Below are 25,022 nucleotides of genomic sequence, written 5' to 3'. Positions count from 1 at the left end.
GGGTCGGGCACAACCGAGCCTGATGGCGGGGAGGCGGAGCCGGCCCAGAGGCGGCCGCCAGGTTTGGTTGCGGTGGCAGATGGGCTTGGTCGGTGACTGAGTAGCGGTGCTGCAGGCTTTGGACGGAGCGGCGGTTGCCCGGCGCGAGCCCTCCTCCTCCTCCTCCTCCCCCCCCCCCTGGCGCGCGGCCCCGGGGGTGAAAATGGTGCCCTAGCTGCGCTGGGACCATGTCGGAAGCGGCCCGGAGCCTCCTGCAGCGCTGGGGCGCCAGTTTCAGGAAAGGCACCGACTTCGACTCCTGGGGGCAGCTCGTGGAGGCGATAGACGAGTATCAGATGTGAGTGCGGGGTGGGCGGCGGCGCCTGGGGCTGCTGAGGCGAGGCGGCTCCGAAGGGCTGGGCAGCCCGGCGGCGGCGGGTGAGAGAGGCGGCGGGCGGCACTGGGTGGGGCAAAGAAGTTGAGGCTGGGGCGAAGGCACTTGGAGGGCTGCGGGCGCCTGGGTGGGTCTGGCGCTTCTGGGCGGAGGCCGAGGGTGGTGACCCGAAGGGCACAAGCATCGAAAAAGCTCTGGGTGGGGCTGAGGAGCTGAGAGGCTCCCGTTCCTCAGGAGATGGAGGCGGGGGGGGGGTCTGAAGGCTGCAAGAGGTTCTGCGTGCTTGGAGCCCATGTGTCGATGCTTCACTTCAGGAGGATTGTTGTGGGGGGGGGGGGGTTTGGGGGGGGGGTAGGGCCACGAAGGTCCCGGGGGGGGGTTGCCTGTGGGTGAAGATGAGGCCGTCTTCAGTTGAGGAGTTGGGGAGCTGTGGGAAGGGCTGCTGAACTAGATCACTCCTATCTCTATTTCTAAATATTTGCCTCCAACATTGAGCTTTGAAGCCTTAAGGAAGGATGGGGAGATATCTCCGCCCTGGGTCTCTCTCTCTCTCTCTCTCTCTCTCTCTCTCTCTCTCTCTCTCTTTCTCTCTTTCTCTTTCTCTCTCTCTCTCTCTCTCTCTCTCTCTGTGTGTGTGTGTGTTCTGCGCTGAAACCTAAAGTTAACATTAGAAATAAGACTAAATGATTTTGTTAACGTTGTCTTGCTTCCCCAGGCACATCTATGTGTTTGCCAGTTGTGTGGTGTCTGGCGAAAGTTTTGCCTTTGGGAGCCACCTGTTGTTGTCCACATTGCTAATCTGGATGCTGCGACTATCTCTCAGCCCTCGCTGGAGCTGCCAGATGTGCTGTGGCACAGGGCTTCTTGCAACTCTAGAAACCATCTGTGGAAGAAGGGTTTCTGCAGGTGCAGGTGCTTTGGATGCCGTGCCGTGGAGATTCGTGCTTGCCAATTAGATACCTACCCTCCATAAAAATCGGATAGACCCACCTTTTCTTTCCTGCCAAGCTTTCATGTTTCGCCCATCGGCACCCAGCTGGCACTTGGGGACTGCTGCATAATATTAATAGCTTGCTGGGAAGCAATTATGACTGCTGTTCTTGACTTGAATCAAATCTGCAAAAAGCCAGAAGACAGGCTGAGATCCAAGAGAGCTGCTTAAGCCTTAAACTCATGCAAGGGGCTTTCAGTTAAATTTGTTCCTATTCAAACAGCTGACATCCTCCCTGCCATACCGCAAACAGCTTTTAAAGTGTCTAGGTGACTTCCAGTCAGTATGGCATGGGGAGGGCTCCAGTTCAAGAAAAAGAAGTCTTAAAAACCCATTGACCTCACAGAATGAGATTAATAATTCTTTGGTGTCTTGTCTTAGAGCATGTGCCCTTCATCTTTCAAATAGTTATTCGCTGTGCATTACAAGTTACTTCAGAATCTTTTTCTCTCCCTCCCACAACATAGGAGTATCCCTTTTTGAGTGCCATTTAGGTGTGAAGTATAGAATCAGTTATATGCCCTCTGTTGACATACACTGAAGCTTGTTCTAGGCCTCCCCTTGTTAGTATATGCCATGTCACCACATCATTGTTAATCAGAGTACGGTGACCCAGTTATTATTATTTATTAAATTTCTATACCACCCTTCATCTGAGAATAACAGGGCAGTTTACAATATTAAAAAACCCACACAACATAGCAAAAAACAAAACAATAGCACCCCCTACACACAGTTTAAAAAGCCATAAAAAGGTAAAGTTAAGTCCAGTCACGAACAACTCTGGGGCTGTGGTGCTCATCTTGCTTTACAGGCCATAAATTGTTTAATTAGCCAAAGGCCTGGGAGAAGAGAAATGTGTTCGCTTGACACCTAAAGATATGTAATAAAGGCATCAAGTGAGCCTCCCTGGAGGGAGCGTTCTACAAACAGAACCACCTTAGAAAAGGCCCATTCTTGTGTTGCCACTCTCTGAACTGCTCATGGAGGGGAGGGGGTACATGGGCAGGGTATAAACTACTACTACTACTAATATTAATAATAATAATTTAGAACAAACTGACCCTCAGAACATTCCCTTCTGGGCCTTCAGGCTGAACACAGTTCCCCACTGCTGCTCAGAGGAGCTCAAGGTAGCATTCATGGGTCTCAGTTTCCCCATTTTGTATCCACAACACCGAGAGCTTGGTTAGGCTAAGAGATAGTGATTGGCCAGAGGAGGGGAATAGTCTCTTCATAGTTCTGGAAATTTATGGGATCCCTAGTTAACAGTCCTTTGTGGCACTTTTTAAAAAAGTCTTACCAATTCATACTGCAATTCTGTTCATATCAGGAAGCAATCCCTATGGAATTCAGTGGGGCTTATTTCTGAGTAATGTACATTTATTGTGGCATGAACCCACAGCAGACATTGTCACAGCAGGCATATCTTTTGAACCAAGGTTTGCACTGGTCTTTTTGAACCTGAGATTCTTCGCCTACCAGCTTTTAGAATCATAGAGTTGGAAGAGACCACAAGGGCCATCGAGTCCAACCCCCTGCCAAGCAGGAAACACCATCAGAGTACTCCTGACATATGGTTATCAAGCCTCTGCTTAAAGACCTCCAAAGAAGGAGACTCCACCACACTCCTTGGCAGCAAATTCCACTGTCGAACAGCTTTTACTGAGGTGCCTCAAGTTGTTACTGTTTTTATTCTAGAGTTGTGCTTTTAAGTTGCAGCTGCTTGTGACATATGAAAGTGTGGTATATAAATAAATAATTTTAAAGATAAGACATTTAGTTAGGTACTAAATATCGTGCTCTGGTCCATGGGGTCATGAAGAGTCGGAAACGACTAAACAACAACAACAACAACAACAACAACAACAAAGTATTTATACAACTAAAACAAGAGAACCAGAACAGATGGAGGCCATGCAACTTTTCTTCTAGGAGAAAAGCAACTGTGACTGCTTCTGAACCTAAAGTATGACACTTTTCAGTTTAGTTAGGCACTAAGAAGTTAGTTGTACAAAGGCAATACTGTACTTAAATGTCCACTATATCCTTGCAAGGGAGGAGGATAGTGAGAAAACCAGTGCAACTTGGCTATGTCCCCATGGCCTTATTGGCCACCCCTCTGTGACTTCCTTGCAGTCCCACTGGTTTCAGCTACCTTTGGCTGCCACTGATTTGCAGTTGGCGTTACTGATTTATGAGCATGTATCACTTTTTATATATCATGCAGGTTGTCAAGTAAGAAGACACTTAAATACCTGCTGTTGACATTTGCTGGAGTTGTTCTAGGTCTCCACTGGAATTGCCTGTAAAATGTTAATACAGAGGACAATTCACTAGAGATGCCAAGTACAGTACTGCATCAGATGGTCTGTGCAAATAAAGGTTCATTTCTATATTTGCGATGGAACTTAATATAGATTTTACATGGAAAATGCTGTAGGGTTTCATGGTAGGCTTGTGGAACTCCAATAATTTTTTCTTGTTAAATTGATTTGGTTTGTGCAGGATGCATTAGTTTCAGACTTTCCTGGAAAACCATGCACATGGTTCTGCGATAGGAATTTAGCCGTTTTGCCTTGCCTCTTAAAACTTTCACAGGTTTTTGAAGGAGGGGATAAACCAGGCAGCAGAAGTGATGAACCTCATCACTAATGTCTCGTCAGAAAGCAGTAGTAACAGTGTGACTCTCTTTTCCCCTGGCAGATGCTTAAGTGGTGGAGCATAACACCCCTTTTCATTGAACTGTATTTCAGGGCTGTCTACTGCACTACTTTCACTCGATATGAGTGTGCAAACCTGCCCTAAGAGATGTAATGGTGAAAGCTAGAAATGGTAAATGTGGTCCTGTATTTCTAGGACAAAAATAGGGCAGAGTAATCCTGTGGGTGGATTTGGATTTGCATCCAAATCTCATGCACTCAGAGTTGCAGTTTTGCCAGTTTGACTCATGGTGTGCCTTTGGATAACTTGCCAGCTCCCAACTTAGCTTCCCATCTTTAAAATATTGGAAATGGTGCCTCAAGAACTGTTAGGTTCTTTGACAGATTTGAGCAACCTTTTGCGTATCAAGGGCTTCATTCTATGATGATGGTAGATGGGGCTGGAGCAAAAAGTAGATGGGACCATTCTTCCATTCTCCTTTTTCATACTGCCAAGGACTTGCTCAACTGAGCAGGCCACAGCACTCTTGCTAGAAGTGTGAACTTGCAGGGACCTTTTGAAATTAGACTGAGGGCCACAGATTGCCCATTCCTGTTCTGCAGCAATATGGAGGCCTGGGAATATTGAGGGGCAAAACTTTTTTCCTGTTTGCAGCCCTACATGGGGAAATTGAAAATTTTAGGTAAGTGGGGAAAACATTAAGTACTTATCTCTTTTAGAATATTGGATGGGATGCTTTTAAAGGCACTGTTTTAAAATTTTGGTGTTCGCTGAACTTCGTTCCCTTAAAATGGTTTTTAAGAGCAATCAACTTTGCTAGATTTTATATTATTTTTACATTTACATTCTGCACTTCATCATAAAAAGTTCTCAGGGTGAGTCACAAAACATACAAACACATAATATCAAAGGTGAAAATAAGACACGCTTAAAACCCACTTTGAGAATTGTTCCTTTGCTATCCCTCCTAAAATGTCAGGTTTCACCTCTTCATATTATATATTTTTTGTAGCTTTATAGATGGGTAGGGACAGTCTTTGCTCTTCTGGCTAAACATCATTTAGGTTTAAGATGAGCAAATTCAATCTTTGAAATGAAATCACAAATCTCATACTTCAGAAAGGCAAAAGAGGGTGTGCTGGACAGAAATCACTGTATGCTTGTATAGAAATCTTGCAAAATTGACAGTTTATAGTACATGTACAGAATTAGAAAGTTAATATATATTGTTAAGATTGTTCCACTTAGATTTGTAGAGTTGTTTGGCAACATAAACTGGGTGCAGCTTTCTTTGTATCTTTCCAGGTAGGTAAGTATGAGTTTCCATTTGCAAGTTTAGATCATTTCACTGTTTTTCTTGCTGTTAAATTGATAGCCCTTGTCACTTTACAGGGTTGTATAACCCTGCAAAGGGATTTATTGTCTCTTTCAAATGTATGCTGTATGCTATGCATTTAATTTATATAAGCAAAGTAGTACTACTTTAATGAAGTCATATTTTTCCATGTACCTAAGATCAGGCTTCCTCAACCTATGTTTTTGGCCTACAACTCCCATGATCCCTAGCTAGCAGGACCAGTGGTCAGGGATGATGGGAATTGTAGTCTCAAAACATCTGGAGGGCCAAGGTTGAGGAAGCCTGCCTAAGATCTTCAAACACCTTTTTGCCTTCTCAACTACATACCTCCAAAATCTCTAGCATTTCCCCACCTTGCTTTTTTTTTGTCTCCCATCTCTTATTCCATTACACAAGAGGTTTAGAAGCTTGACACTCAGGAGGAACCAGAGCCTATAGCTCCTGGCAAAGTTAGTACTGCAACTCGGGCCATGACGAAAAGTGGACTGAACTCTTGGTCCATCTACTTCTTCAAGCACCTTAGAAAAGAGGTGCTTCCTCTGCAGCATTTACATCTCTTGGCTTTGTGCATTACTGGAAGCAGCATATAGGTAACATAAATACCAAATGGTCTGATGGTTGATCTGGAAAAATGCTACTATCTGAAATCATGTGTTACAGGCCATGTGCTGTGTAGGCTTACATTTCCCCCATAATTTGAAGGATTTCTCATGGAGGGGTATGCAGTTGTGAGGAGAGAGGCAAGCCTTTTCTGATCTTTTTTTCACACCACCTTTTTGGTTGGCCTGCATGATGGGTATAAAAGCTTTCCACTGTCTTTTGTTTGTTGTTGTTTTTTAAAGTGGAAAATTGATGCCCTGTTTCCATTTACTGCAGGGCTAGGGAAACTTTTTCAGTCTGAGGTCCACATCCCCTTTCAAGTGACCTGGAGGGAAGAGTGTGCAGAACAGTAATTGTAAATTTTACCTTAATGCACCAGCCTTACACACACATACCCAATTCTATATCCTCCATCCAGGCAAGCAAGAATCTTTATCAGAGTTCAAGGGCACATTCCAGCCGGGCAAAGGCACTCAAGGAGGGTGGGGAAGCAAGGCTGTTAGGGTGTGTGGCTTTGGGGACAGGGTATGTAACTGGAGAGAGTCAGATTGAGAGGCCCAGAGGGCTACATTTGACCCCTGGGCCTGAGTATCCCTACCCTTAACTTAGTGTGTTGAATAAATCTGTGGGTGACCAGGCAAAACAACCTGTTTTCTGCATTTTCTTGGGCTTCTTTGCTGGGGGATTTGGGGCATGCCACATACTTTGCTGTTTGCCACTGACCTGCATGGCCCATTCCCTGAGGCAAGCATTAGCTCTGTCTTTGTTGCCACACAGGCAGAGGTGCAATCTTATTTATTTTAGACTTGGGAGAATATTGGTACATACTTTCAGAATCCCTGTAAGCTGTGGCAACCATTTTCAAGCTTTCTGTCTTCAACTAGCCCTGTGCACATTGGTTTCCTTGCTGGGGAGCTGCTGTGTGTTGCAAAGGTTTCTAGGGTACACAGTTCACAAAGGCCGTTAGCCAGATATACAATAATTGCTTTTCTACCCTGTAACACAGCCAGTGAGGTCATGTAAGGAAAGATCAGTAAAAATAAGAGGGGTTTCTTATTGCTCCTGCTCCTAGGTAGATTCCTGCTAAATGAATTTTGTCTCATCTTGACCCTTTCTCAATAATAATAATGAACTTTTTCACATGTTCCACATGTTACCACCTTACTGATTACTAAACAGAATTGCCAACAGCCCGCTTCTGTATGAGTATTTTTTGGAAGCAAGTATAAATTGTTTAGCTTTGATTGAAATAGTGGCAGGTAGAAACAGATCGTATAAATTCATAGTCTAGATTGGGATGAATTTATTGCTCTCGATCATTATTCCAAGGAATCTCCAATAACCTGATGTTCAGCAGGCTCCAGCAAGACCTTTAGGCACACCTCCAACAGGTTGCCACTGCCTGCTGCTCTACTACACTAGTACCTTAGCTGTTGTGAAGCTTCCCAGTTCCGGGTGCAGCTTTTGGGGCATTGCCAACAAGGGTGGGTAGCTGCTGTTGGGAGGCAGAGATTCGGAAGCACTATTGGGCGTACTTTTGTTTATATCCTAGCCCTAATTCCTGCCACTTGTGTGAACTTGGATTAAGTTGCCTGGAGTCTGCATTATCTGTTACATGAAACAGCATAACTTCAGTTCCCTGTATGTTACGTAACCCCTTGGTTTGATTGCATCTGCTTAGAAAGTGCATTGGAAGTTGTATATCTGCTTCAAACTCAACTTTCCTGCAAGTCAGATTATAGATTTAAAAAATGATAGGAACAGGGATCTCGTTTTGAGAGTGTTTTGGTGCCCTTGATCACATAAATGCTTCCTCAAATATAAAGCAATTTCTGTCATTCTCTGATAAGGACTTGACCTACAGAGATGCTAAATGGTATGGATATACTATGGCTTTTTACAGAGAATAGTAACAGGTGTTAGGGGTTTGGTTGAGATGTACAGTAGTAGTTTTACAATTTCTTATTTACTCAGAACTTACATCATAGGTGGGAGTTGCATTAATGGCAGTAAGAATTTCCATGCAGAATGTAATGATGGAAGCAACATAGACCAATATAGTTGTGTTTTCCAAGCATAAGCATAAGAAACATTGGGTGGCTAATTAATGTATGTCTCAATTAGTTCTAGGTGAAAATGTTTGCAGAAGTGCATGTTTTTAAATCTTGGTTTGATTGTCCTTATTTCAATTCTTGTATACCTTCTTAACACTATATAATATACATGCTGTTTCATTACTGAGAACACCGTCTGCCTCTTAACATAAAAAATACAGGTTCCTGTTTAAACCTGTTTTTAAGAATTTTAAGAGCACAGTTACCCTTTTTATGACCCTAAATTTCACTATGTGTCTCCCCTCTTTCCAGATTAGCAAGGCATCTACAGAAAGAGGCCCAGTCTCAACCCAACAACTCAGAATTCACAGAAGATCAAAAGGTACATGATGGTGTATGTTCATTGGTGGTGGAATATTCTTTAAAATAGTTTTTAACCCTTTCCTTGCAGTCTTTGGGTGGAGGTAAAGAGAAAAGAGGAAGTACTATCTGGGCAGCCATTTAAAAATATTGGGTTTTGTGTGGCAGTGAATGTCTGAAAACTGCCTTGACATTACCTGCCCTCTAAAGCTTTGGGCATTCAGCTTTCAGGAGAATAAATTTTGTTCAAAGAAACTTAACATAGATTACCATAGATAGAAAGTACTCTCATTGCTAAGCAGGAGATCCCTGCTTCACCATGCACCAACAAGTTAGCCAGGCCATTGAAAATTCATTCATTTTATTATACAGGTGACATTTTGGCTTTAAACCAAATCTTTCCATTCACAATTTGTTAATGAGAAGGCCAACCTGGCTGCCTCCATTGCATCATTCAGCAGAGCTTTTCTGTGTAGTACAGGGCGTTTTATACTCTAGCCTGATGGAGGTGGTAAAACTAATGGTGTCTCACCGTGACTTGTTTGTGCAGCATTTTGAGGATAAAATTACTTGCATCTGCTGGACCTTGACTTCATAGCAGGTGAATCTCAAGAGGGATCCAGAACACTGCTTTGTCTTGTTTTGTTGGATGAACTTCAGTTGGTATGGTTTGAGGATGTGAACAAGGTGCTTGGATTGGTGTGGGTCTGTACCTTTGGTCTTCATTGCTGATAAAAACTAATAAAGAAGGGAAGGCTAGTTGGGCCAGATGTGATTAATGCCTCTTTACCAGAAAGAATGGTCCCTGTCTGCTTAAAGGATACAGTGGTAAAACCACTCTTTAAGCCTTCCCTGGATCCACAAAATTTAAACAGCTGCCAGCCAGTTACTTATGTCCCCTTCTTGTACATAGTTCTTGAGCAAGTGGTTGCTAACCAAATCCAGGCTCTCTTGGATGAAACAGATTTTCTAAATCAATACCAATCAGGGTTTATCATAGCCTTGGGGCTATGATGTGTGATAGAAGTGAATGTGTATGGGTAACTTGTCCACTGAGATTTGGAGCTTGAATCACTTAATAGGTAAATGCTTCCAGACCTAAATTAGGAAAAAATGTATGCTAAAATAGTTTTGATTGAGTCTCCATATTGCTTAACTGACTCTGCCTGGCCTTAAGTACAACAGACAAAATTTTGCTCTTGAACAGAGCTCCTCTCTTCTTCCTACTGCAGTCCCCCCTGCAAAATTTTTTTTTTTTAAATTGCTTCTCAGAACACCATGAAATATGAGGACTATAGCTGAAGGAAGGATCAGCAGATTGGCGGTCTCCCTTTGTATGAATGGAAATGTCTTCTACTCTAGGGCTCTGTTGAATCCCTGCCATTGTGTAGTAGAGCCTTCAAATGGATCTTATATAAGAGTATGCATGGTGAGGATTGGGAGATTAATTCCCTGCCTTTCAAGGCACATTCTAGGATAGCATGGAAGTATAATCTTCACACTCTTCACAATAGGGAAGCCAATGTGCACTCTGAAAAGTTTTGGTTAGATCTATGGTCCATCTTAATCAAAAGAGTGATGGGTGGATAAAGGCAGAACCAGCAGGTGTTAATGCCAAGGACATTTCTTCATTGTTATAAGTGCTATATGTTTATATCTGCTGTGACGATTTTACAACTATCATTGCAAAATGATGAGATTTAATGGATCTTGCTTTAAATGTCAAGATACAATCTCTGAAAGAATAACCAGCTTTGTTTTGGACTATTTTTTAATGTAAAGAGAGTCTTCTTCCTATCTAGAGTAGCAAATTGCTACGTGGCAATTAGAAGGGGGCGGGTCTTCCCTGGACACTGCCATCTCAGTGCATAAATTTCTGATGTTCAGGTGTTCAGGGGTGGGGGGAACAGGAGCAAAGAAAGCATTCAGGTTCTGATGTTCTAAGAAGGCAGGGTCAGGAAGCAAATGAATGATGCGTTTCTTTAGGGAGAAGTGGATAGGTGGCTAAATGGAATGGAGTTGGGTTTGGAATTAGATTGAGAACTTTTCAGCCACATCTCTCTCTTTTTTAAATATTCAAGTGCCAGAAACATTTGGAGAGAGAAACTGTGTTCAGTCATTAATACTAGAATCCACCAAACCAAGATGGGTCAGCTGGAGTGCATGGTCTTGAAGGCAAGCATAGATAGAATCGGCATAACAGAAACCTGGTGGAATGGAGAGAACCAGTGTAACATGGTTATCTCTAGGTACAAACTCTATAGGAAGGCCAGGTGTGGGCATAATGGACGTTGTGTCATTCTGTGCATCATAGAGGACATAAAGTCAAATGAAATAGAAATTTCACTAGTTGTTTAATTTAATTTGTTGTTTAATTTCTTTTTACTGGTCACACCTCTCTTCCCATGGTGAGTTCTTGGCTCTTGTAAAAGGGGGGTTGTGTCTTGATCTTTCTGTTACATTTAGCAGTATCAAGTCATGAAAATCCTGTTTCACTGCAAACTATCACTTTGTTAAAACATACCGTACTTATAGCTGATTACTAGCAAATAGACTTAAAGCTCTAACAAAGCAAAATTCAATTTGGATGAAAAACATGTGCAGTAGCACAAACATTACTTGCACAGCAGAGCTAATGGTTAACATATCCAATAGCACACTCTTAAGATTCAGTTTTAACTTAAATTGTGGACAAAGATTCTCACTTGCAAGGACATTACAACTTTAATGCTTTTAATGTGGTAAATGTTTTCCCTGCTGAAAAATGAAGCATCTCGTTGGGGAAAGCAACACTTGGAAAAACATTAGCTGTATCTAGCTGTAGTGTTTTGGATTTGGGTTTTTTTTTCTTTTAAAAAAAGTTAGTGTTGGGTGTGGTTCCTGAGAAATAGCTATGAATAATGCTTGCTGGTATCTTGCCACCATTCAATAGATCTCAGTTTCTTTCTTTAAAAAATAACAAACCAGGCCTATTCCTTGTGACTCTAAATCTCTCCCAAGCAAATCTGAGTGCATTATCATTCTTCAACTCTCAAGTGCCTTCTAACACATCTCAAAGCTTTCTGCTCCACAACAAAGTGCAGCTGGCAAGTTCAAGCAGCTGTAATGCTCTAATTTGGGGAGAAGAAATAGGGCTGTAAGCCTAGCTGTTAAGCCAGGAAAGGAAAGCAGACTGATACCTCAGTTGCCTCTAGCTCAGTGCAGGGGGTGAGTGGGAAGGAATGTGGGTGGAGGAAAAAGAAGAGAACATCTTTAGCCCTCTTGTTTACAACACTGTATTTGGGAAGAGTCTCATATTAGAATTTAATATATTCTGATTTGCGTTCATCTATGAAGATGTGGTCTCTTTTAGCTCAGTCTGGAAGTTGGTTGTCATTCTGCTTTCAAACTACACGTGTTGCACAGCTGAACTTGCATAATAAAATGTATATCTTTGTGCAGGAGTGTGGCTGCATATGGGAAACAGCTCTTAGGAACACAGAATATTCTTGCCCGCTATTTCTGCCTCTACACTTAGATAGGCACTTTGCCGTCTCTTCCATCTTTTACACACACAACTGAATTGCTGCTGCTTTAGTACATGAGCTTGAAAAGAAATATTCTGTTAGTAAAAAAAAAGTTAACTTTCTCCTCTCACTTACAGAAAACCTTAGCAAAGATCGCAACATGTTTGGAACTCAGGAGTGCAGCTTTGCAGGTACAGTTAATTCAGTTTTCACCTTATGACTTCCAGTTTCTTTGTGGGTCTCAATGAATGTTAAATAAAAGACACTATCTATGGGAAGATGGCTTGTTACATATATTGTATTCTATTCCTCTGTTAGCCACTTATTACAGGGAATCAGAAGCAGAAGGAGAGATAAAATTAAGCAGTGGTTGAGAATAGAATCATAGAATTGTAGAGACTGTTTGAGGTCTTCTGGTCCAACCTCCTGCTCAATTCAGAATGGAGCTACAGCATTCCTGACAATCATATGCTTAAATACCTCCAGCAGAGATGCCATCACTCCTAGGGCAGTCTGTTCCATTGACAAACTGCTTTTTGTTAGCAAGTTTCTCCTAATGCTTAGCTGAAGTCTTCTTTGCAATTTGCATTCTTTGTCTCTAGCCCTCTGGAACATCAAAGCTCTTTACATATTTGAAGATTGCTATCACTTATTTCCTTAATATTATCTTCTCCAGGCTCAACACACTCAGCTCTCTTTCTGTCAGTCTTCATAAATCTTAGTTTCCAAACCCCTCACCGTTCTGACTACCCTCCTCTGGTTGATCAATGTTCTTCTTAAAACAGCTTCTGAATATTGAAGGTTTCTGCCTGTATTTTCAATACTTCCATGTTAATCTCACCGAATTGTTCCTAAATATCACTGAAGTTCTTAGGGGGCTACTCACAAAGGTGCTCTTGTCCCATGAACAACAAAGTAAAGTAGACTGATCACTTCACTAGTAGTGATGTATCTTGGAGTTGGTCTAGGATGAGAATGACGTCTAGTTTTATTTGTTGCTTTTCTTCACCTTTTAAGTTTTCTCCTATAGATACTCTGCAAGAAAAAGTAACAACATCACTCTCATATATACTTCAGAGAAACTTTAGTTCCTTTCCTACTGACATGTTAGATCACAATAGAAAGTAGTGCAAACTGAAACCTGTTTCATAATCATTTTACTACAACCAGTACAGGAGTGAAGCCCTTTGGGCTTATGCTGAAATTCTCAATGTGAAACTGCCCTATACTGAGCCAGACCATGCAACTGTCTATAGTCTACTTTTCTGTGACTGGTTCAATTTCTCCAAGCAGAGGTCTCAACCCTGGTATCTGAGATCCTCTTAACTAGAGACACCAGGGACTGAACTTTGGACCTTCTGCACGCAAAGCATATGTATGCTTTACTGCTGGAGCACAAAAAATAGAACTGAGAAGTGTGATACATGGCTGTATGTTTCCTTTGCTATAAGAAAAGCAGCCAGGTTCTAGTCACTGAGATTTCTGAAGACTTCCTCCCCGTAGTCAAGAGGAGCTGGAGGTGCTTGCCTTGATATCACACCGAGAGGTGAAGAAATTCTGCTGGCCAGCGGGCAGACTTCTGTCTCTGGTTATCTTGCTCAGTTAATCTCTCATAGCTGTTAAAAAGAAAAGTAGAGATGATAAGCCTGCTGCCTGTGGATTTCTCTCCCTTCAGTTTGACATAAGGACAAGCTCCTTCAGCTTTCCTGTTGAGGGAGCCTTTAGACCGTGGCTTATATTTTTCTCACAGTGAGTATAATGTTTCGCTGGGCTCTGACTTTAAACAAATCAACCCAAAGTCTACAGTGTCATTGCTTTCTTTTAAGTACATACTACTAAATTGCATGCTGTTTCAACATGCCAATACTTCAGTCTTAAGCAAATGTGTCATTATTTGCCTTCAACACCAGCATAATTACTTCTTGATATCTATATAGATTGCCAATAGGTCTCCATGCAATATAATATGTGTGCATCACCAGGATGTTTAATTAATTAAATGCAGTGACTAGTAAACTAGTTGTTGCTGCTGTCCTGTGTTCGCTGCAGCCTTTATTTCTTCCTGGTCTATAACTTGCGTTGCCCTCCAGTCTTGATCTATGCTATCTTCTCCTTGTAAAGTTATTTTGGCAGAAGGCCCCACCTTAGTTCTGCCCGATCAGACATCTTATCACTGGTTTCTTCACCTCTGGCCTGGTCTGACCACATGAGCAATTAAAACACATCCATAATCCTTAATGTTTTTTGTCCTGGTTCTAGTCCTGTAACCTGCAGTTCTCCATATCATGTTTGAATCCAACTCCCATCATCCCTAGCATGACTACTTGTCAGGGATGATTGGATTTGGGAGTCAAACAACATCTGAAAGGCCACAGTTTAGTCCTGTAAACCCTGCCCTGAATTTTGGTGGTCTTAACATACACAAAAATTCCCGCCCTGTGGTTTAATTAAAATATATAAGGGACCAGTGTGTGTGTGATAAAGTGGATCTAATATGGAAAATGATTGGACATTAGTACCATATTCAATTTTTGAAAAGAGAGCAGATATTGCTTAAGACTCACGAGGGAAATTATTTTTTCTATTTCTAATGCCTTAATGAATCTTCAAGAAGCTGGAGAGAATGCTGTCTTTTTTGATGCATTAAAGACATGCTGATAATTCAACATGTTTTCCAGTCAGTTTTTTACATCAGCAGGATTTTGTGTCTCAATAACTTTTTCCCTTTAGGTAAACAATGAAGTTCAAAGGTACCCAAAGAACTAACAGTTAGTTTCTCTTTGAAATACAGGGCCCTTTCAGGAAACAAGAGGTAGAACAAAATGCAAAACCAGCACTACTTTTACCATTGTAACTGGCTGTAGCAATGGATAGTAGATACAGATATGTAATACTACTTTCCTTTTAGTCTACACAGTCCCAGGAAGAATTTAAGCTAGAGGATCTGAAGAAACTAGAACCAAGTAAGTATCTTTTAATTTCAAGAATAATTTAAAAGCAGTGTCAGTGTGGGATGGTGTTAAGTCAGCTGTGCTTTTGTGATATTCTGGCTTCTCTTACTATGCACCACAAAGAAGAATTTGGAGGGCCCACAAGATGGTCTTGGTTTTCATATCTAGGTGCTTGGGCTCCTGATTGCTATAAATGTATTCCAAACAGTTCTATAAAGTTTCTATTGGTAAGCAGCTAGGAGCTGATAGGTTTTTTCCAGGAAAATAATCTTCCAAGTATGCTGTTCCGTCAGGCAAGTGATGAAGCAACTCTCTAGACCAGAATTTCCTAAAACGAATGCTGTGAAAAAGATGTTAATGCATCATGAGAAATTAATTAAACGAAAAGTTACCTTTAAACTGAACATATCAGCACAGATTTCCACTGCATCTGTGCATGATTCACTGGCTGTTTGCCCTTCCAGCACAATCGGCTTCTGCTTGGAGGAGGGGGATGTGTATGGATCATTCAGCCACTGTTGATGTAAAGATAGATTATCCCTCCTCTGAGACAGCTGCCCATTATGTGCCTACGTGAGCCACTCACAATGCATGTCCAGAACAGTGACTATTGCAGATACATAATGGGTTTTAGTCAAGAAATGTCTACGCGGTGTAGACTCATTGAAATGAATGGCCATGATTAACCTAGGTCCATTAATTTAATATTTCTACTCTGAGTAGAAGTAAGTTGAATACAAACCAGTGTGCAGGTTCCACTTTGGCAGGTAGCTTTCTTTGATCCAAAGGGTTTATTTAATGTAAGGTATTGACTGATCTGGCCAATGGTCCGTCTAGTCCAGGCATAGGCAAACTTGGCCCTCCAGATGTTTTGGGACTACAACTCCCATCATTCCTGACCACTGGTTCTGTTAGCTAGGGATGATGGGAGTTGTAGTCCCAAAACATCTGGAGGGCTGATTCATCTTTTCTCAAAATTGCCAACCAGATGCCCATGGGAAATCTGCAAGCACTCTACCCTCCATTGGTTTCTGGCAATTGGTATTTAGAGGCCTACTGCCTCTGACCATGTGTAGCCACCATGCCTAGTAGCCTTTGATAACCACCAACTTGGATAGCTTTAAAAGGAAGTTATGCAATTCATGGAGGGTAGGGCTATCACAGCCTCCTATGGCTGTGAGTGAACTACCCTGGAACTTTTTAAAATAAAGGATGGCATGTGAGTATTTTAAATAAATCAATATAAGCAAACTTCATGAGTGAAACATTCCATTGTACTTTTAACCTTCTTGTGAACTTTTGACCCTCCTATGCAGGAGAGAGCTGCGAGAGCAAGTATTTTACATCCCAAATTTTATAACCAATACCCAAATGCAGTATGATTGAAAATCCTATTTCTTCACACATGGAAAGCTTGAAAACAGTAGTGTCATATTTTGATTTGGGCAAAGGGGACTGAATTGATGTTGCTCTGAATCTGGTACTTACTTTTTTCTCCACTCGTAACACTTAAGGACACGATCCTATGCAAGTCTGAACCCCTCTTTGCTCATTGTGGTTTATTCCCAGGAATGTGTACATAACACTGCAGCCTTAGTCTCTAGTGTGCTCTTTCACAAAAGAGAGAGGTGCCCTGAATTTTTCCATTCTTGAACAGGACAGTGGTGAAATTGGATTCTTCTGTAGTAAAGCATGAAAGCAAAGTGCTTTCCTTAACTTCTCAGTGTGTGGGTAAATCACAGGTAAACCATTAAAAACAAAGAACCTGTATGTGTAAACAGTGTAGCTGTAAATCCAAAACCACAATATGAAACATTACTTTGAAATCAAAGGTCTTGTCCATCTGTAACCAGGGCTACGATTAATTGTGCTTCATGAAGTTCAGCAACCTTATAGAAGTTGTTCATATTATCAGGACTGGATATTCCATCTTATTCTGGAGAAGAGTCCTATGTATACAATGCCTTAAACCCCCCCCCCCTTTAATTTACATGATGGTAGTAGACATTGTTCTATTGAAAAAATACATACTGTGTGTGTTTGTGTGGGAACAAATCATAAAAGTACCACCACCAATTCTTCATACTATTTCCGAGAGATTATTGTCTGAGCCTTACTAGGAATGAAAGGAAACACTATTGGTTCTCAGTGCTATTTTTTCTGAGAAGAGAGCAATCTATTTCAACATGAAAAGACAAAAAGTATGGCTCTCACATTGACATTGATTTAAAATACGATCGGATGTAATTTTTCTAACCATGCATTTGACCCTTTTTCTTTCATTCTTTGCTTTTCTTGCATGAATTAGGTTGTAGGAAATGCTACTTACTTAAAACTCAGAATTTTTTTTTGGGGGGGGGTTGACTGTGAAAATGACAATTACAGTGACCCTGTTGTTATGTTGTATGTAAGGAGCCACTGTTTCTTTCAGGTGTCTTCTGGGAGGGCACAAGAATGAAACCCTCTGCCTGTAATATTTATACACTAATTAGGCTTTTTGATAGTTGATGGTGACTGTCTGTCTTCCCTTACAGTCTTAAAGAATATTCTTTCCTATAATAAAGAATTCCCCTTTGATGTTCAGCCTGTTCCGCCAAGGTAAGCAACCACTAAATTAGAAGTATATATGGAGAGGGCTTTAGGAAGCTATACCAGAGATTGTCTAACAGGGAATTGTTATAGGTCAATTCTTACTTCCTACCCTCTGGAAGGCTACGGATATTTCCTCAAGCGATACTGTTCATTGCAGGCACATTGATCTGAAAATAATTGAGTGATGAAGGTGCATAATCACCCCTCAGTTGTGGTGTGTGTGTTTTTAAAGGAAGATCTTAGCACCTGGTGAAGAGGAAGATTTGGAATTTGAAGAAGATGAGGAGGAGGGTGGAGCTGGAGCAGGATCTCCAGACGCGTTTCCTGCCAGAATTCCAGGTAGTAGGGGACCATTTTCTTCAAATGTCATTTACTAGGATGAGGGTGATGATGTGGGAGTTAAGATTTGTTGCAGAAGTGTTTGGGTGCACACTTGGATGGTCATTAGCTAATGGATGGATACCAGCTGGTACATCTTCTGTACCAGTCTGTGCATAGAAGCTTTGCTAAAGTTCTTTTCACATAGTTTACATATAGTAATAAACTATTGGTTACTAGTTGGATATGAAATAGGTTTGCTAACTTTGGAGAATTCTTTATACTAGGCCAAAAAGGGGAAACATTTTACAGATGTCAACAAGGTATCTGCTTTTCTTCAGCAGCTAAGTTACTGTATTTATTGTAGGAATTTATATTCCACCCTTCGAGTAAATTCCTAGGGTGGCTTACAATGCAAAATAAAAGATCCTATAAAAACACTACCCCAGAGGCTGATGGATCCAGTGGGTTTCCAGATGGCTCTGGAGGATTTTCTGGCTGGTATGACTGGCGCTCCTGTCAAAGCCCTGGCTGACCTCTGAACATCCAAATGGCACACGCCGTTGACACAATTGTCCTGAGTGCTCTCTCCCACTTTGTGGAGCCCATTTAGCTCCCTGGTATATTTCAGAGGAAAGAAGCTAGGAGACGGCTCAAACATGAGTGGAGGAAAATTGCAATCGAATGCAATCGAACACTGGTGAGGGCTCCTCATCAAGCCTACCTAGTGGCAGTGAAGGCAGTAAAGAGGGCATACTTTGCTGCCTCCATTGCATCCTCATTGTGCTGTCCAGCAGAACTTTTCCAGGTAGTGCGGGGCCTTTTATAGTCTGTTCTAAAAGAGATGATAGAACCAACAGTAGCTCACTGTGACTTATTTGCAAAGCATTTTGAGTATAAAATCACTTGCATCCATTGGGATCTTGGCTCCACTCCTATGGCTGATGAATCTCTAGAGGTGTCCAGGGCACCTGATAGTTGCGCTTCCTGTTCCTGGCAAATTGCCATGTCTGAAATGGCTCTTAGACCACCAGCACTCGCTGGACAAAATTGATAGGTAGATACGTGTAAACATAGTGTTGAAATACTTTTTACAGAAGGGCTTAAATGTGAAAGGCTTAAGGTGACTCATGCAACCTAGATTTCGGGAGGCATTATATACTGCTATTCTCAATCAGCTGCTTTGCTGAATTTGTACTGTTCATTGTACTTGCTTTGCCTGTACAATCTGCTTGTTTCCATGGATCCCCTATTGCATTATTGTGCTGCCTAACTGTACGTGGTCTTGTCTTCTACATGCATGGCTCCATCGTGTAACCATATACTACATAATTCATCTAACGCAGGAGCCAATGAAGGTATGATAATATCTTAATGTGAGCAGCTATTAATTGTGAATGTGTTCATATTGGCCAGAGCACTGGCCTTGTGCTTTCACTTGGATGTGAAAACTCTTGTATGTAAAATCATCCAGCCCACCACAACAAATGCTAGATGTTGCAGAGCTCTTTGCCCATGCCACCACACAATTAACCCCAAAGTCAGAACATCTCCAAGCGTCCGTATTGCTTTATATGACCAAGGTCACATGAAGAAATTAATTCCATTTTGGGGGTGGTGGCAGGGGGAGGTTGTAATTTGAAGAGTAGATACTGCAGATTAATACCTGGTACTATCTCTTTCAAAAGGAGGAAATTTATGCTGATATTTATTTCTGAACTCTAACATACAATAATATTCATTGGTTACCTTTGATCAGACCTTTGTGAAACTCTGCTTGCCAGTTGCTGTTTTGTTAGTATCCTTTATCTAAGGTGACTCAAATGTAGATTTGTACTTATCTATAACAGGTTTATCACCATATAGAGCTGCGAGTACAGTTGTTAATTGGCCCTGAGCCGCCATTTTGCATCTGACTCTGCCATTTCCCTGATCCACTATTTTACACCTGGTTCCAATTACTGGACCTCAGAGTTCCAGTTAAACAGCAATGAAGTTGACCTCAGAGCTGACCTCAACCCCCTGAAGTCTGCCCACCTCAATTGAATCAAGGTCTTTGGGTACAGAGGTGAATCTTTTGTCTTCCCACAATGGGTGTATCTGTTTGGTGCTTATTTGGGGGATTAGATGTACTAATATAATATATCTGATCCTTGTAATCCAAGTGTACTGGATTACTGGTGGCTGGTACCTTCCTTCCCCATATGGTGAACTTCGAAAAGGACCTGCAGACTTCTTACTCATGAGACTTGCTGCCAGATCCAAATGAATAGCTGTTTGTTTGTGGCTCAAAGTGGTCCTTTGACATTAGGCAGCCCCGTTTTTCCTTGAATACAGTCAGTGGATTGAATCCTCCAGGTTCAGAATGCAGATAAAAATAGCGGTAGAAACTGTGCTGAAGCGCTATAATTCTGTTTCTTTAACATCCCCTTGTCTTATTTTCTTGCCAGGTACATTATTACCCAGATTGCCATCTGAACCCGGGATGACGTTGCTTACTATCAAAATAGAGAAAATTGGTCTTAAAGATGCTGGGCAGTGCATCGATCCCTATATCACAGTTAGTGTGAAAGGTAGTTGTTGTGTTAGTTGCGTTGGCGAGGCAATTAAGTCAAGCTTTGTTCCTTTGACACTTCTGATCTACTGGCTGCCAGCAGACTTGCCAGTAATTGCTTAAGACTCCCACAGCAAGTATGTAGTTTTTCCCCTCAACATGTACACATTTTCTGACTCAATCAGTGTTTATGAAGGGCTGAAAAATGACACATTTGTGTCATGCCAGTATCCCAAGATACTGGTTTTGAGAGGCATCCTGCGTCTGTTAGGAGTTGTGCTTTATCCAGACTTCTTCTAAGTCCTCAACATCATAGCTCCTCTTTTCACTTTGAAATGAATGCTCACTTTCATGTCATAAGTGTTTGAATCTTTCTTGGCTTTTAACATTCAGCAAGTCATGACAGATTTCTATTAGATTAACTTCTTCTGACGATGAAAGTGTGTTCAAATATATAAAAGCCTCGTCTACCTTTGTATCTTTCTGTTTCATATAAATTGCTAATGACAAAGTGTTCCTAAAAGAATAAATAGAGAAACATATTTTGTGGATTTCTTGAAAATCTTTAAGTGACATTTGAGGTATGAAAGTATTGAACCTTATAAAAAAAAGGTGGATTATGTGTTTGGAAAGTGCCCTTCACAGAATTGAATTTATGTTATGCCTACTGTTACTGTTACTGGTAGGTGATAGTTTACTGGACAATATCCTGAAATATACACTGCAAATGCATTCAGATCTAACCTGTCAGATTTTCTGTAGCAAAATCACCCCTGGATAGGAAATAGCATATACCTTGAGCATACTACTAGGGAGGGTGATATCCTAGTTATGCAGTGACCTCACCTGCAACCACCACATTGTATTTTCAGTGCCAGGTGAAAATATTTGTATTTATCCAGGCCTTTTAAACTACTTGAGTTTTTTTAAACATGAAATTTGAGTCTTAATATGCAAGAAAGGAAATGATTAATGCTGTTTTTATTTTGTGAGCTTCCAAGAACGTACACTATAAGAAAATATATTTTACCGAGTAGCCATACAAACATAATTAACAACACTGCAATTCTACTTACAGAAATATTTTTGATCCAGTGGAGATGTTTGCTAATGTTAGAAAAGTGGCATTCTTTAACCAATTCCCCTTCAGTCTAGGCCACTGTCCATGCTGTACTGGAGGGTCCTTCAGCTATCTGGAGCAGAAGGCGGGGTGCAGGATACTGCAACAAGGAGTAGGAAAAATCGTCTTCCCTTTTTTTTTTTTTTTACGTTAGTCAATGCTTCTCCTGAATTAAAGGGATTCCTTAAGCAGAATGGCAACATTGGATTTCACCCTAAATAAATATGTTGTCATATGCACGTGTTTCTCTTGCAACAAGTGATGCACAATGAGAATTCCTAATAGGTGTGATATGTCAGTTCCTTGTGGTATTATGTACACAATTTTGGATTGGACGTGATAGTCATGTAAGATACTCGCCTTGTCTAAAGGTGATTCTTGTGCTGTTCCCAAAAACAAATGCTTTTTTCACTAGTAACATGTATAATTCTGTTGTTACATTTTCAGAAATGGAGGCTTCCAAAATTTAATGCAGTGGTCCTTGTATTTTTCTAAGAATAGAAACAGCTCTCTCTCCTGATAAAAACGTCATGTTTTGCCTCCTAACAGATTTGAATGGGATAGACTTGACCCCTGTGCAGGACACACCAGTTGCTTCAAGGAAGGAGGACACATACGTTCATTTTAATGTGGACATCGAGATTCAGAAACATGTTGAAAAATTAACAAAAGGTTTGTTGCATCGAAATATGACCAGCTGATCAAAGTTGAATTTAGAACCACTGCAGAAGTCAAAAATCTAGGGTGGGGAGGAAGAACATTTCCATGTTTTGCTTTCGTGACAGACTGACAACAGTATTTCTAATAATTGCTCAGTACCTTTTATAACGTAAAGCAAAAAGTGTGGCTTAATGGGAGGCAGCTTTGTGCCAAGCCTATAAAAAGAAGCACTCTGCCATGTAACATGCACTATGTTGCTACAGCTCTACATCATCTCTACATGGCTCAGTCGAGTCGTGGGTTCAAGCCCCACGTTGGGCAAAAGATTCCTGCATTGCAGGGGGTTGGACGAGATTACGCTCATGGTCCCTTCCAACTCTACAATTCTATGAGTCTATGTGGTTGGGGGTCTTCACCCTCTGTATCCTAGATGCCTCCTTTCAAGGAATGATTCTTTTCCCCTCTGTTCAGGTGCAGCTATTTTCTTTGAATTTAAACACTATAAGCCTAAGAAAAGGTTCACCAGCACCAAGTGCTTTGCCTTCATGGAGATGGATGAAATTAAACCTGGACCAATTGTTATAGAACTGTAAGTGACCTTGGGCACATGCTGTACACTCAGATCCTACTAATTGCTTGCATGTTGAAGAACATAACTACTTGTGCTATGCTGGATTGGCAATTGCTGCTCAAAGTCTGCTAGACTGATAAAGATGCTGAGCATCCTCTGTCAAAGCATTAAAACTTTTAGTAGGTAAGATGGCCGGGGAGTGATGATCAAAACCTAATACATCTTGACATGGGATGCTGCAGCGCACAGAGGCAGGTTCATCGTAACTGTGTGCATGCACATGTCCTAAGGATCATTAAACTAAAGAGTCTGACAGTTCTTTATGTAATTATAGGTACAAAAAACCCACTGACTTCAAGAGGAAGAAACTCCAGTTGTTGACCAAGAAGCCACTTTATCTTCACCTCCATCAAACACTGCACAAAGAGTGACTTTTGTGAACTGAACCACTTGCCACAAAACCATAGCAGCTGCCTTATGTAGCATTCATCCTTCAGGACGCAGGGGAAATGGCTGCATTTTACCCAGCAAGTCAAATGGGACCATCACCTGCCGCACATCAAGTGGATCAGCAGCCAAGCCCTGCCACCTAGGTGCAGTTTTCTTTGGAATGTATATTTTTATCACAGATGTTCCAAAGCGTGTTGTGAATTTTCCTAATTGGGCTGGTTGTAAGAGTTCAGTTTTGTAATTTGGTTTCTACACCCATATAAGAACACCCCAACTAAGGCGGTTGGGAAGTCCTCATCCGCCAGACCTGATACAGCAATAAAGATGTGCCAGTATCAACAAAATTATTATCGTGATGGTTGCTGCAACTCTTCAAGTATGCATCTCTCTCTAGTCAATGGATTGATTTTATGAAGGTGACTGCCCACAAAAAAGTACTTGAATTTACTTGATACAAAAAGATACTTGGTCATGAGTAAGACTCCAAAGTAGGATGCTGCACCCTTGATTGCCTTCATCTTTTCATATGCCTGTTTTTCTTCAGTTTGGGGACAAAAGTAGCTACAAATGAATCATGGTGCTTCTGAATTCCTGAAAATAAATAGGTAATTTACACTTGCTAAGGCAAACTAGGAATAATTTGCTGATCACAAGAAAGGCTGCTTGAGATATATATATATAATCAGCTGGTTTGCCTACTGACTTGAATTTTCTACATTGATCATTAAAGGAAATTAAGCCACCCTAATTACCTTGTTATAGGAAAAAGAAATTGTATAACAACCTTAAGGGAGGAAACAACTGTTGTTACCAGAGGAACTGTGCTCTTTGCCAGCCTCGGTACAAAATTCCCTGTGAAATTTACCTTATCTTTAAGAGAATGGAAATATGCAAAATAATTTTGAGATCATGGACTTGCATGGATACTTAACTAAGGGGGTGTGCATCAACTCTGTGGAGAGGCCAAATAATGAGACCAACTGGGGTGATAGCTATATGCTTTATAATCTCCATTTCTTAGGGCCCTAGGCTCTGCAAGAAGTAGGGCTGTCCAAATGTTGCCTGAAGAGCTCTGGACTGTTTGATCAGCAGAGGGTTTTTAAAAAACATTAAATTAAAAGCTTCGTTTACTTTTTTTTTTTTAAGGAACTATATTGCTCTGCTTTAACAGAAACAAACGGGGAGCTCTTCAGAAATCCACAGGCACCATTCTGGGCATCTTCATGTTATAAGGTCTTTTGGAGATGGGTTAGTGTGCAAAGGTTTTTTAAAAAAACAACAAAAAATAGATGAGCAACACTACACACCACTTAATGTAAAAGAGAATACCCCCCACCCCGCTGGATTGTGGAATAAAATGTATCCCTTTACTTCCCCTCCCTTAAAGTCCTTGTACTTATAATTTGGCAGGCCTAATCCTCTCTGGATTAATTACAGATCAAAGATGAGAATGCACAAAATGCTTTTTTAAAGTGCAGATATAAAGCAATACATCACTAAACTAGGTCACATGAGAGTCACAGCAGTCCTAACCATGTCTACTCTGAAGGAAATCCTACTGAATTCAGTGTTTGTTCCCAGCCAAGTGTTTTCACTTACCTATTACTTGCTGCACATTAACTAGTTACTGATCCATAAGAGGAAAGGAACCATTTTCTTGCAAGTTTACTCAAGAGCCTTGGTAAGCAAGGACCAGTACTTTCTTTGAGGTGGCAAAGTCACATACCCAGAGCTTGCTTATATATCCAACAATCCTGCTACTGCCGGCTAGTTTACTTTCTAATGTAAAACTTGTTTTACCCAGTAGAAGGGGGGAAAGAAAAGCCACAGCTGGATTGTTTCTTGTTGGCAGGCACATAACTTAAGTCTTAATACCAAGAACCATTCTGAAAACATTCTTA

At 41.2% G+C, this 25,022-nt stretch overlaps 1 protein-coding gene across 4 annotated transcripts; it reads left to right on the top strand.

Moving 5' to 3' along the window:
* The first annotated feature begins 59 nt into the window (after positions 1 to 59).
* On the top strand, positions 60 to 23,465 carry AIDA (axin interactor, dorsalization associated). 4 transcript variants are annotated; one of them, XM_079969339.1, is made up of 12 exons: positions 60 to 337; positions 8,352 to 8,421; positions 12,043 to 12,096; positions 14,697 to 14,717; positions 14,814 to 14,868; positions 17,391 to 17,454; positions 17,681 to 17,787; positions 19,113 to 19,124; positions 20,217 to 20,339; positions 21,990 to 22,112; positions 22,572 to 22,689; positions 23,006 to 23,465. In XM_079969339.1, the coding sequence occupies exons 1-12, from the start codon at positions 228 to 230 to the stop codon at positions 23,100 to 23,102; spliced, it is 954 nt and encodes a 317-aa protein (XP_079825465.1). In that variant the 5' UTR covers positions 60 to 227; the 3' UTR covers positions 23,103 to 23,465. The 4 variants fall into 4 exon arrangements, with proteins under 4 accessions (XP_079825465.1, XP_079825467.1, XP_079825466.1 ...); XM_079969341.1 differs by lacking the exon at positions 14,697 to 14,717 and having other exon boundaries at positions 62 to 337; XM_079969340.1 differs by lacking the exon at positions 19,113 to 19,124 and having other exon boundaries at positions 62 to 337.
* The last annotated feature ends 1,557 nt before the right edge of the window (positions 23,466 to 25,022 follow it).

The sequence above is a fragment of the Podarcis cretensis genome, assembly GCF_951804945.1.
Source record: "Podarcis cretensis genome assembly, chromosome: 3".
Taxonomy (NCBI): domain Eukaryota; kingdom Metazoa; phylum Chordata; class Lepidosauria; order Squamata; family Lacertidae; genus Podarcis; species Podarcis cretensis.
The sequence above is the reverse complement of the archived record's forward strand: the minus strand, read 5'-3'. Positions and strand labels throughout refer to the sequence as shown.

Coding starts and splice junctions, on each gene's coding strand:
- AIDA (XM_079969339.1), top strand. CDS start 228: ATGTCGGAAGCGGCCCGGAGCCTCCTGCAGCGCTGGGGCGCCAGTTTC. Junction 338..8,351: donor GCGATAGACGAGTATCAGAT/GTGAGTGCGGGG, acceptor CCCTCTTTCCAG/ATTAGCAAGGCATCTACAGA. Junction 12,097..14,696: donor TCAGGAGTGCAGCTTTGCAG/GTACAGTTAATT, acceptor TTTGAAATACAG/GGCCCTTTCAGGAAACAAGA.